General features: G+C 35.1%; 1 protein-coding gene across 10 annotated transcripts in view; it reads right to left on the bottom strand.

The window, feature by feature from the left end:
• LOC119085631 (MAP kinase-activating death domain protein) overlaps nt 1–14,521 on the bottom strand; it is a 42,134-nt gene that overhangs the window by 21,864 nt on the left and 5,749 nt on the right. For 6 of the 10 annotated variants that reach the window (XR_005089328.1, XR_005089327.1, XM_037196068.1 and 3 more), the window contains exons 2-8: nt 11,734–11,868; nt 5,111–5,448; nt 4,603–4,959; nt 2,249–2,499; nt 1,890–2,142; nt 1,661–1,787; nt 1,346–1,378 (exon numbers count right to left, since the gene is read on the bottom strand). Coding sequence is in view for 8 of the 10 variants with exons in the window: in XM_037196068.1 (XP_037051963.1) it covers nt 1,346–1,378; nt 1,661–1,787; nt 1,890–2,142; nt 2,249–2,499; nt 4,603–4,959; nt 5,111–5,448; nt 11,734–11,850 (1,476 nt within the window). In the remaining 2 variants the exon portion in view is untranslated. The remainder of the gene's footprint in view (nt 1–1,345; nt 1,379–1,660; nt 1,788–1,889; nt 2,143–2,248; nt 2,500–4,602; nt 4,960–5,110; nt 5,449–11,733; nt 11,869–14,521) is intronic. The other 4 variants (XM_037196075.1, XM_037196071.1, XM_037196069.1 and 1 more) reach the window with 3 other exon arrangements.

Genomic DNA, 14,521 nt, shown 5'->3' on the forward strand with positions numbered 1-14,521 from the left:
TCACACTTTAAATGGGAAGTCATAACTTGTCACTCCAGAAAATGGCACAATATTTAAGAGCAATACTGAGCTATTGGTACTACGCTGAAATGTACAGTCTACTTACAAAGAATGTCTTCTTGTACCTATATAATAATCCCCTTCGCACAATATTTTCGATGATTACCCTGTACGTACATTTTATGAAATAGGCAATACTATCTTCAACAGAAAATCGTTCTATCCTCACTTCAGCGAGATGAATTTAAAGGGAATAGTCATAAAAGCGGCGTGAGTACATCTGTTATCTCTGTTCGATACACAGGCCAGATGTCTTTGCTTATTTTTGTCATCCTTGTCGTTGACAGCTGTGACTTTCTTTCTTCTCTTTGTCTTTGTTGAGTGGGTAATATCAAGTGGCGGTTGAGGTGGTAGTCAGGAAAAGCACATTTTTCAAGTATACAAAACCGTAATTCCCCCACCACAATTTGTTATCAGCAAAACATTAGTGGCGGGTAAAATGAAATTTATTCAAGAGCTCGCGCATAGCACTTCAGCTTACAAGCACTAACTTAGACCATATTAATTCTACTGTAATCATAGACGATTTTCTGTTTCTTTCGTATACAGACAGGAGGATGTTTTCTTTTTGCTAGTTAAAACACACACCACATGATGCAATTTGTTATGTGTAAAGTAGACTCCGAATTTGACGTCTTACAGTTAAATGTTCATGCTTGGAGTTAAAGTGCTATGGCTTACGTAATTACGTACTCATGTGAATTGGCATTTTACAATTTCAGCGTCTGAATAGGGAATTAGGGCACCTAAATGCTCCAACGATCAATTGGTTTTTGATAAATTAGCATGTCCTTTGTGGACATCTTGTATAAAAGTTTCAAAGTAATCAAAAACTTTGCTGGAAGATACATTAAGTCGAAGTAAATTAACAAGCATAACTGTACTCAATTATTATTCTACGTATCGGTAAAAAAAAGCTTTTATAAAATTGAATCTATAAATCTCGACAAACAGGAAACAGGAAGGAAAAGTTAATATTCAACGTTGGATATTCGGTTATCAGGCACCTACGTAAATATGGGCAAAACTAACTGCACTCAAACCGATCTAAAATTTATCGATGAAAAAAAAATCAAATTTCCGATGATAAAAGGATATCAAACAACTTCCGGTTTCCAATGAAACACTCAATTACTGTTCATTAAGTTTTACAAACGTCAGTTTATCGATATGTTATTTGATTTTTCTTTAAATCGACCCTTTCTCTTATTACAAAGGTAAATTTGTAGTTAAAAAAAAAAAAACCAAAACAAAGTGCAACAACGACAAAGAAATATATATTTACACCAGCTCCAGCCTGATCCATAAGTTGCATAGCCTTTTTTTATAAAGATTAGCGAGAAAAGAAGAAAATGTAGATCACATATAGATTTTGTTGATAAAATTAGTCCAATTGTTAAGTAAAAAAATGAGGAAAAAATTTTGTTTAATGACAAATTTTGTAAGAAAAAGAAAATATTTTGAAAGAAACAAAAACGTTTTTGTGCTCGAGTTTATGGTAAAAAGTGAATCGACACATTGATCAAATATAGAAAGAAAATGTTGAATGAAAAGGAAACTCAATGAAATTGACAAAAATACAGTCAGCTAAATGACCCACCTGCTTCAAATGATTTTTTAGTATCGTTCCTTCCGGTTCGGGTAACGGTGGAATTTCGTCAGACAAATCCGATGGTGGAGTTAATTTATTCGAATCTAAGTCCACATGCCAAATATCACCTGGTAATCTGAGGATCATTTTTTTATTAAACATTTTTCCAATCAAATATACCAAATGCGCAAAATAAATTCGGCCGGTTGAGCATAATCTCCCCGCAAAGTTCACTCACCTAAAGTTTTTCTTAAACATCAAAAACGAGGCTGGAATGCCAATAACGAACGGTGTTGGTGCAAGTAAAAGCTGTTCTGCGCAGCCCATACATGTTGGTAATAAGGGAATAACGGGGAACATGTATTCCAGCGGATAAACCATTGTAACAAATGATATAACTGACATGGATAACGCATTATAATCCCTTGATTGAAACACCACTTTATTCTCCAAAATAATGAGCGTGAGAACTTTCAAACATGTCTCGACACCTGCAAACATTTACCGAAAAACACAAAACCACAAACAAACAGAAGAAGAAGAGAAAACCATTCGTTACCAACGAAATCTTAATGGATATTTATGCGACAATAATACCTAGCAATTCCAATGGTAAATGCAACGGGAAATCGACTAATGAAAATCTAGTGTGATCCGGTAATGCGAACAGCAGCGGTTCATGTACGGTCGGTGAAAGAACTTCAACTTCGATACGCGTCGAACCAGGTATTGGCACTGGTGCCGATAGTAATCGTAAAATCCAGGTTTCAATCTCCTTGACATCGTGTAAAACTATTGACGATGTCTGGTCGGTTGGTTGACCCGTTAATACTGTCCAGACATTGTCACTGAAAATAAAATTGGTGTTTGTTTGGTATGTCGAATATCAACAGTTATTATGCGGGAACACTGTATCGATGCATCAAATCAATGAAAATAAACAAGCAAGATAAGGGGTTGGGGTTATGCCATTCGGTAGCTCATGAATTTCATAGATGCAAAAAAAACTCGCGCTGCATTCCAACGAATTTGAAATTCATAGTTGAAAATAAATCGAAAATTTGTCTGGAATTGAAAGCTAGAGGAAACGATATAAATGAGAAAGCAGCAGAGTTTGTTATTCGGAGCTGACATTCTATTAAATTACGAGAGCACTACACCGACCTACAATTAAAAAAAAACTCTGGCTTTTTATGACACTGGTACACAATTTAGGAAGAATTTATTTCCGAATTTAAAACTCGACAAAACGGCCTGACAACAAAACGCTAGCAATCATTCGCATTAAAACAATAAAATTCTGCCATAGCATGTCCTTGAAACTTAAGGCGATTAAAATAAAATTGCCTGCGCTTCAACGGAGCGTACATGAAGGTAATGCACGAATCGGGCGAGATTAATATTTTAACAAAGTTTGGAAAAACTTTGCTCATTCGAAAAATAATTACTTCAAAACATCTGAAACACGCTTCAGACTTTTATGTAAATTTAATCTGAAAATTTTGAGGACGACGCACATTCAAATGACAAAAAAAAACATTTTCTTTCTGTTATGAGACATTAAGGTGAGTTTAATTGCCATCCATTAAGCCTTTGAGTACATTTTTATTTATAACGAGACAGTTGTGAAATTGAAATGTTAACGTTGAGCGCCCCGGATCAACGAATCTTTTACAGTTTTAAAGATATTTTTTTAGAAAGTACGGCAATACTTCCGACAATAAGTTCTTGTTTGCAATTCGTACCTAAATGACTTTTGCGATTTTAGAGATTGTTTCTACGTTTATCTATGAGAAGACATCGACCGCGTATACGATTTGAAACTTGTCCAATAGTGTTACGAGGGCGAGTCACACAAGGCACGAGGCCTAGGGAATATGAACAATTTAACGTAACTTACAAGTTTATTGGTGCCATACAATTAAACTCTAGAAGTTGTAGGAATGTTAGAGTTGGTACACAGGGCAATTGACTGTCGAATAATAGAAAATGTTGCACAGGGGCGGTTACCATTTTACCTTGTCATTAACTTGTGTAAGAGATTAGGTTTCTAAACATGCCAGTAAACTTAGATGGCATCACAATGCTGTAAAATAAGACATCAAGCTAATTCATACTGAAGTATTTTATCTTTAATTAAAATAAGCAAATTTGTGAATCGCGACCAACAGTGGAGTCGTCCATATATCAATAGTGAAATACAGAAGCGGGACGTGTAACTTTAGCGAATTATGAACAAAATGAAATTTTGTTCATTTCCAATCGTTTCGAAACGGAATTAAAACATTGAATTTCATTTTTTTATAATTCGCTCGTGTCTCGATTCTAACTATTCATTCCCGCATTTAACTGTTCATATGAAAGACTGATATGCACACAAGCTCTTGGTCTAATACTCCTTTTACATGAAGAATTAACAAATATCTGTTGAACCATCAGTACTCGGCACTGTTGTGCTCAGAGCTGGTCTATAATGAAATCCCCCCGTTGTGCTTTTCATCTGTACTTGAGATAAAACCTGAATTTGCTTTCAGTTATTCAAATAATAATTCCTCTTCACGTACGAAACATTCATTTCGTCTATCCAAAAGTTTTATTTTTCCTCTCGTTTGAAAACCGTAGATATTTCCTTCACCTCAAAGTTATATCTAAACGACGCCGTGATTGAGTAAATAAATTTGAATAATAAATTGCTTTTGGCATTCCCAAAAGTAACATTCCATTTGAAAATATAACAAAAAAAAAATATTTTTTTCACACAAAAGGTCTGATGGGCTTTTCTAAGCACCAAAGCAGGGCACCAAAAAAGAAGTTGAAAATGTTTTTTTCGAATTATTTGTCATTATTATGCTTGGAATTGGATTTTTTTCGCCCAAAAGGTAACGGTATTGTCTCCTTTCCATATACAATAGACCCGTTATCACAAAAGTATTTTTTTTTAAATCACTTACCGATGCCTCGAACCTCCCAAACACTTCGAACTTGATGATTCATTGCATGCACCAATTAGTTTCTTAAGTACGAATAAGCACTCTCGGAATGTGGTAAAAAATGGATGATGTGATATCAGGCACAATGATGTTAACGAATGATTGCGTATTTTCGATCGGCGTCTTGATGCACGCGGCGATGGTGAATTACTGCCACATGATTCGGAATCGGCACTGGGCGCTGTTATTCCGAGACGGGGCGGTGCTTGACCGATATGTTGATGATGTGAATCCGAATCACGGCGACTGGGACAATCGCGATCCGAATCGCTCGGTGCTACGTTACTTCTGTAGTCGCTAGAAGTTAAAAGGCTATAGCTGTTAAATAACAATAAAGATGATAATGAGACGTCCTTGATGGTATATTATGACAAACACAAATATCAATTTGGGTGATTGTGGTGTTGTGAGATGTGTATATGACGTGTGTGATTCTGATTAGGTTTCAATGTTGAAATTGATAACTTGCCTTGAAAATGCTGAATCCGAACTTTTCTCCATACTTTTCCGCCATGATTCTCTGCGAAATGCCGTGCTGCGACCATGTTTCGTATTTGGTGATGCAACAACACCGGGTACCGATTTTTCGATGGGTCGATAGAAATTGACACAAATACCGTAACGAGTTTTTCCTGAGTCTTTGTCGGTCAATGTGAACACAAACGATGTTGCATCTCGAATGGCTGCCCCAGTTTTCCGTGGATGAACACTAACGCAACCTTCTGGCTGACAAAAGTATACCATGTCGATTGGCATCGGAAAGTCTGCATGGTCGCCGGGTGGATATCGACGTAGCAGTTCTGGTATCTGAAGGAAACGAAAAATTTCTATTTAAAACAATGAAATTTACCGAAATGCCTTTTTAAAAGCATTTTCCACAACGTTCTATCAATCGTTATAAATACAACAGAATTAGATATGGACGGAAACGGTCGCTATATATATATTGTGCTTGCAAGTTAAGTAATTGCCATAAACGAACGTTCAACATTTTTTTTATTAAGAGTTTCGCTGTGATCCCTCTTTATGTGTCTGTTTAAAACACCTTACTCACATTGTTCCAGTAAAATGGAATTTTTATGTTTTTCATATCCTTCTTATATTGGATTTTTCTGTGGCAAACACTCGCATTTTAAAATTTTTCATTACTTGCTGCTGGTGCTATAAATATTAAATGAAACTTTCTGTTTCTCATTTTTACAAAAAAAAAAAAAAGAAAAGAAATAATAATAACAACCGCAGTCCACATATAACCGCTACATGTCATGTACTCCTAAGTCCGCAGTTGATTTATATGTCTTTTACGAGATTAAAAAAAATCCGCAAAGGTGGAATGAACCTTTTTTTTTGTTCAGCTAACATCCGTCTTATCTAATTATCTTTCGAACGATAATCATCGCAACAATAGTTGCATATACCTCTAATGATAAAACATACAAAAGATCAGTTGTCTTGTGAACTGAATTAATCCGACGGCCTATATCTAGGACTGGTGCTACAAAAACGAGGTACACACTATTGTTTTATCGATTGACATCTACATTAGACAAGCGGCGAGATGTCATCAACGCAAATGGCATTCATTTCGATACAAGTACGGAAAAGTATGTCAAATAAAGTTGGTGTTGTCCTAGATTGTGAAACTAGCTAAAGCTGTTCGTAAAATTTTTACCTAAAGACAACAGCACAATCTGTCTACGAACTGTTAGTACATTACAATCAGTAATATCTGACTTATCGATCTATTGTCATACATTGTTATACATACTTTTGTATTCCCTAGGGTCGAAAATGGCTTATTACATAATAGGAAAACTAGAGAATTTGCTAGAATCGCAGTATACATTACAAAACACGGAAAAACAAATGAAAGGCCTCGACTTCGTCTCAACAAACGTCACACGAAAACTGGACTTTTCAACTTTTTATCCGTTGTCATGTAAATAACTATTAAATATTGTTTGTCTTTTTACAATAAAGGGTTAACATATTCTTCTACGTGATTTTTACACTTCTGGTGTTAGCATGTTCTTGTACCTTGTGACATCCTCACAAAAAAATCTCATAAAATAAAGTCGTTATACATCTGCGAATTATTTTTCCTCAAAATTACCTCATCTGGGCGTTTTTTAGGGATATGATTATTCCACAGTTGCTTAATGCAAGACCGTTAAAATTGTTTTAATAATAACCGGAGCCTTGCATTCAATTACGATTCGGCAAAAATTATGAAAAAGGATAAAACCCGACGAATTACTGTACAACAACAAAACACCGTCTCGTACTCCTTCATTTGCTCACACCGGGTATATTTATGTGAGGTGAATACATAACTCCACATTGTTGGCTCGGTTAATCAAAAAGGATAAAAGCAATTCTTAATTATGTGGTAGATGTCTGTATTACGTGCAACAAAATGAGATCTCACGCATCGTAGCGGAAGGTAATATTTTCATATTATATTCATTATCATCCAACAATGACTATGTGACGTAAATTACATTACACAATTATTTCATTGGCTGTCTCCTCGTTGCTGTTCACTTTGTTCATTTAGGACACCTGTTTCCAATTCCAATTAAAAAAAGTATTTTATTCAGAATTAGCAATTGAAATTAACCATTTAGTAGCAATCAAACGAATTGTTAATCGCAGCCGGGTCCACAACTTAAACGAAACATATCCCAACCACAATTTGTATTGTCATTTCTGTTTGTACAGCAAATCAAGCACAGCCTTACCACCACGCACGATGCGGTAAAGCAGTGATATCATTGTTAAAGAAAATTTACCGGATGGTTTAACTGACGGAATGTTTACCAAATAAAAAAACATTTCTATTTATATTTGATATTAGGGTCTCATCATTGATTGTAATAGATATTATCGTCGGGTTTCGAGTCTTCCCAAATTTGTGTTTTTCCTTTGAAAATTTCCACTTCGTTTCAATAGAAAGTTTAGCAAAGCCATCGCATATATCTATTTGCCATTTATTCCATTTCGTTTTTTTTTTGTTATTTCGTCGATGGATTGATATTGATTGTGGTTTCTGATTACCACTCATCTGAACCGTTTCAACTTTGTAATTGGATTTTTGCCAGATATAAACTTTTCGTTTGTGTACAGTGCTCATTTAATGATTTCAGATGGTGGTATACCGGTATACTCGTAGACAAATTTTAGAATTGGATTTTTTCCGTTTCTTTTGATAAATCTCACGAATTCTGAGTACCTTGATTGTTATGTAGAAAGGTTAGAAATAAAATGTCTGAAATTCAGTTGGGGTGAGACTTAACTCTTGCCAGAGCAACGCACTTCAAGCAAAGGTGATGATAGTCGACAGCTGTCAAATAGAGTCCTATTTTGTATTTAATGGTTTTTGACAGTGTCACGTTTCAGTGATTGAACTGCATTGGTCAGAGTCATTTTTTACGTTTATTTAAAATTTCAATTATCAGCGTTTCAAAAACTATGACGCACGGTATTTGGTTGAACTAACATCATCGAATATTATTTTCTTTGATGTACACTAAGCTAACAAATTTGTGCGGCTACTGTTTAAACAATACAATACAACATTATGTCTAGGTCTGCAGTCAGTGTATTAAAATTAGAATTTCTCAACAACTGCATTGCTCTGCACTTATATGCCTCCTGCAATGCTACAATGTCTACATAATGAGTTTTTTTTTTTCTCTAAATCAATAAATCCTGACTGTTATGACCTCATTTGCTCAAATACAAATTGTGTGTTCCTTCATTTAAAATTTGCAATTGTTTTTCTGTGCTGCTGCATTTGTCATTGAATTACATCAGAACTTCCTGAACAGTTTTATGTGAGAGAGCTCCTCTGTGCGTTCGTAATATTCATTCAGTTCTTCAACACAACAAATTTATTGTGAAACACATAAAGTATCTAATTACATTCAACATAACATGACAATGGAAGTATTAACGATTTTTCCGAATAATTGGGTCAAGTGCTATGCTTTGTTATGTTAGAAAACATGAACTGTGTAAGAGGTTTTTCAGGTTTTCAACACACAATTTCATTTAACTTTGTGAAGAGAATTTCTTAGAATATAAAACGTGCGGTGGAAGCTGGATTTGGGAAATTGGACAACGTGGGTGGACAATTGAGACTCAATTTGAGTTTAGTTTAGTGATAGGTGTCTTATATCAGGCAGCGAAGAAAATAGATAAGCTGATGCTGTAATAGCAATGTGCTATGCATGCTAAAGTATTTGCAACAACGTATTAAAATTTTTAGACTTAAGACAAGTAGCAGCCCTAATCATTTCTCCCAACTTTAGCATCTCCACTGAGTCATGAGTCACGCTGGTTGCCTTTCAGTCACCTTTGAGTACCACACGACTGTTTGAACAATTTTCAGAGCATCGTGAACTTTGATGGGTGCTGCTGCCAAAACAAACCATCTTATGAGAGCTGTCTGTAGTAACTAAGCAGTTGCCTTCAGCTCTCTAATGATGCCCCTCGTGACTATATTAAATTGTACGTTTGGAGAGTAAAAATATCACACATATCTAGTCAGCTAGATTGTTCGAGTAGACGCAACGTACTTCATTACAAAGCAAAAGTGCTTCGAGGGATGGCTGGCAGAGTACTATTTTCTATGAAAATTTTCGAAAATTCTACTAAGAGTACCACTCATGCTTGCCTTGGTAGACATGATGTGTGATGTATTTTATCTCAGAAAGTACAATTCTATTCTATCTATTCTGAAGAAAGGCAAGTCGAGACCTTAAGGATCTGAATATTTACTACAGATAGCTTTTATTAGGTGAAGATGGCTTGTTAGAACAGCAGCAAATAGAAAAGTGTATAAAGTTAAACAAAATTGTATTTTGTTCAGGCAGCTCAATGATTAGTCTCTGCAGTTAGTTAACACTAGTAAGGTCTATCGACCGTTGTAGGTCTATAAGAAAAATCAAGATTCTGAACACAGATCTCATACGTCACATTCACAAGTCACAATTGTGATTCTAAAATATCAACTACTAGCTACACCTGTGTTCTAATAGATGAATCATAGGATTTACAATTCATTATTATAATATCTCTCTAAAATATGTGTATGCACAACAGGCCCATTGGAGGCTTAGGTGCTTGGACAGCATCAGCTTACCTGCCCACATCCTTTCCTATCCCATCCTAAAAGAAAAATTGGAGCAATGTTTTGCTTTGTGTGTTTTTCAGCATCAAAAGGAGATGCATCTTTTTTTAAATTAAGTTTTTTATGTGTTCTTCTGACAGACATCTTCTGTCGATCACCAGGTGGAACAAATTATTAAGAACCAAATGTAAGATATTTCTCAAATTGTCTCACTGTTAGTAAAAATTGTTGTAACGAGCAAAACATCGAACAAAAAGCATTGAATGGATAATCGAATAAATTTAATTTCTTTGACGAGAGTTATATTGGATATTTCAAGAATGCTACACTGTCAATGACATATACTCAACGAAATGTTGAGCCTCATCTTCAATATTGTGTAACATATTAGGTACGGGCGGATAACTTATTTTCTATTGCTAGAATGGAATATTTGTCGATGTTATATTTATACAGCAAACACAATATTCGACGAATTAAAAATAGGTACAGGCCATGATCCTCGAAATCAATGATATTTCTCTAATTTTCCTCTAATTCTATTTCGTTCATTTATTATTAACATCCACTTTATTTATAGCATTTAATTTTCATAATTTGTATTCTCCGATGCTGGCTGACTTATAAACCTAAGGTATATAAGAGTGATAAATAAATGAAACTTGAGCTGAAAAGTGGCCTGGTCGGCAGAGCATTGCAGAAAATGTCCAATGTAAGCGATGATGGATATTAATAGGATCCACTTTGAGTTGATTTTACATGAGCAAATATTTGAATTAAAATAAATTCTGCGCTAGATGGGGCAGGGGCTAGTATACAATTTCGCCTCTGTGCACTTTACCGGTCAATTAATGTGATTCAACTTCGAACATAATTACGAACAGCTGCACATTTTGCCATTACAATGTTTCTTGCACATTGTGTGTGATAATGTTCCGCTTTCGTTACAATGCATGAAGAGCTTTTAAACGTAATTGGTATTTATTATCATCAGGACACCCTTTTACTGTTAATCCTTTTCGAAAGTCTGTGCACTAATGCTTTTGCTAAACATTGCCCATAGCACTTTTGGCTCTGTTGTATGTCAAGGATGAATTATTATCGTTTTCAAGGGAAATTCATAAATAAGATATTATCAAATTACCCGGGTCTCTCTCTCTTGAGATATTATTATGGCACTTCGAAGAACAGTGTTATAAATGTGAGACAGAATGTAATTACCACTGAAATACGTATAATATGTGCACAGTGTTTCTTTTTTTTGGTTTCCTTTCAACTGAATCATTGTAACGAAAACAAAGTATTTCCAACCACTGTAACACAACTTTTGAATAAGAAAAATTCTGCATCAGCAACAACAAAATGTGTGCATGAGTATTGTTTCAGGTGAATGTGCAAACACAGTAACCAGAAATGTATAGTCTCGCGTCGCTGCTAGCATAGTGGTAAGTAATTATTTCACACCTTGGCAATGGGTTTTTTGTTTTCAAAAATGGGAGAATTTTCTATTGTTGCAAATGTGAAGAGCATTTCGTTCGAGTAACAGGCGGAATAAAAAATGTCGTGTTTGGCTTTAACTATTGAGATTTGGATATTGAAAAAACGTTGTACACATCGAATATCGAAACTGAAATTGGCTGATGTTTAAATGTGGAAACGGATGAATATTGAGTTAGAGGGATCACATCTGATTTCGTACAGGACAAAGAGAAATATAGACTTGAATAGCAATTCAACCTGAATATTATAACTTTTGACGTAAATCTCTCGGTTTCGAGTGACAGCACCAGTAACCGGACTTGTATCAGCAGTCGAGCACCTATTGTTCTTTCTTTCAGAAAGAAAGGTCCTAATGAAAGAACAGTAGGTGTCCGACTGCTGGTACATCTCCAGAGGCTTGTATACCCAACCTCTTCTAATGTCTAAAAATATTTGGATAATAATCAACAAAAACTTACTTGTATTGAAGGGTTTTGTCCCGCACCAGTTCGTCCAACTGTATGAGATCTGGCCCCAACAATCGTTAAATAATCGATGAGTCTCGGACATAGTGATTGTCGTTGTTGCTCCGCCATTATAATCTATCTGTGCATCTGCAAAATGGAAATTCAACAGAAACCCTCAATAAACTTATCAAAATTGAAATCCAACAAAATCTACTAAAATTTAATTACTAGCTTTGCACATAGAACGCAACAACACAATGCTCGCAAATGATGCTTGCAGAGACAACCGTAACAAGTTCGTTTAATTACCAAATAATTTCGAAAACAAAACACTATAGCAAACAGTTTAATATTCAATTTCACAGAGTTCAGCGACAACTTAAATTGAAACTGAATAACAAAATGTAATTTACTCCAAGCGAATTTAATTTGCGATTATGCTCACACACGTGTGAATGAAGGTCCAATTTTTTATTATTTTTAAGGTTCAATTAACTTAACGTCAGTAACGGTGGTGTAAGCATAAGATAACATTAATTTGATTCGTACCCAAAATCGTCTTTCGTCTTTCTACCCAAATTAAGATATAGTAGAAAACTGGAAAATGCAACGCAAACGTAACCATATAAATGCTCAATGAAATGAAAATTACTGTTGTCTCGTACACTACAGTTCAATGACATCCACCGACTCGTATTTCAATTAATTTCATTTACGTGGGTTTCGGCGAGTTTAGGCTCTATAAAAAGGTTGGAAAAACACTGGTTTTTGCATATACGAAACTAATGATATAAATGAATGTGACAAGTGGAATGAGTTAAACCCACGTTTTTTGTGGTTGGACCTTTTCACGTTTTTTTTTATTGGTAAAAATAGAGTTGTTTGTGAATTGAGGATAATGCTGACCTGGCCTGTTGTGACTTGTGCGTACTCAAGTATAAGTCTGTAATTCTAGTGGAATTAGATCAAAAAATTTCGTCTTGAAATCTAATATTTACTAATTCATGATGACGTAACGGTGTGTTCTCTTTACGGCTTATCAGCATGAACTAATAGCAGATCATTATGACTTGGTGATAATGTGTCAATTATTAATTGCCAGGCAGAATTTTTTGACCCGGGGATGACTAGTATATGAGTCCAGTGCTCCAAGTTCAAAAAATGTAGCCTTACAGTCTCGAAACTATAATTTTTTTGTGTTGTAAGAGTACGTATTCAGAGAGATGATAACAGATGGCATTGCAGATGACAGGGCAGTAGATAAAGTTGGCTCAACTAGAAATTCTACCTTATTTCATCTTAGGCACTCATAACAAGAATTACGAATTTTTTTTCACAAAAATGGCTCTCTTGAGTTCTGAAACTGATTCTAAAAACTTAGATGTCAGAAATGCGCATCGTGGAAACGGAGACACCGTCAACACGACCTTAATGTAGCAGGTTGTTTTAGGTTATAACGAATAACATAAAAGCTCGAGTGGACTATTTTGAATAGTAGTTTACTGCAATAGATGAGTGTGAGGCTGTGTATGAGGCGAAAAATGTATTAATTCACAGCAAACTCTCGTATTGCATACATTAAAATGCTTAAAAAAGTCCACCATATGCCTTTCATACTCGCACAATACGGATACAACAAAAACAAAATTTCACAACACAATGGTGAAAATAATGAATTTGTCGGTCTGAATCCCTTGATATTAAGCGTTACCATTAGCAAACCTTCTCTGTGAATTCCGAAAAGTTTCGGTTGTAAAATAAATCTTCATTAATTTTCCCATTGTGAAATAACCCATGTAATAAAACGTAGAGAATGGACGACGATTGCTGAACATAGTTTCTCGATAGATTGAAATGTACAATTTATTCTCAACATGTACGATTCCAGAATGTTTTACTGAAATAACAGCTACTCATTATATAGACAGTGTGGAAAGGTATTCTACATTTAATGAACTTTCGAAACGATTGTTTCGCATGCAGAAAGTACCATCGTTTTTGGTGAGATATGTATAGCAAAAACAAATACGGATTGTGACCGGTTGTTATATTTGCTATCAATAAAACTTTGAACGGGTTGCAATGGTTTAATTTTCGATTAAAGAGTTCACATTAACGCGCATAACATACAAAAGGTGGCGATTATACCTACACCGTCTAAACAATGAATATTTTCATTTCAGTAATTTGAAGCCACTCAAAAATGTGGGTAGCTTTGGTATATTATACACACAAAAAAATACCACACGAACCGTAGGTTTTTCCAACAACAACATTTCATTATGTATACGGGAAGTTGTTTACGAAATAATCAATAGTCACACTTCCATGGACAAGGTCAATTCGTCGTGTTGTTTTATCAGCGGTTAGTAATTACTTACAATGTTACATAGTTATGTGGTGCGACACATTGAACGTATTAAAATATAAGTAAATTTATTTGGCAACATCAACGTCACACACCACCCACATCTTACATATTAGAGAACTCTCATAATCTTGTTCACTACGTACCGGGGATCAGATTGTACGAGAAAAACAAAACAAAAAAAAACTTTTCGAACTCATAAACATAGTATGGCTGGTGGCACTGAAATACACTTATATCGATATCAACACCAGCAGTTGTAATTGAATCAGTTCGCCTTAAGCGTTAACACTTCGAACGTCTCGTTAAATTGAATAAAGTCGGAAAAGTTATTGCTTCGAGGGGGAGTGTAAGGTCATAATTAACTGGAATCCCTGAACTCGACCCGTAACTGGTGTCCATTTCGAAATCATGATATTTTGTGTAAAACAA

Source organism: Bradysia coprophila, chromosome X (assembly GCF_014529535.1).
Source record: "Bradysia coprophila strain Holo2 chromosome X, BU_Bcop_v1, whole genome shotgun sequence".
NCBI lineage: Eukaryota > Metazoa > Arthropoda > Insecta > Diptera > Sciaridae > Bradysia > Bradysia coprophila.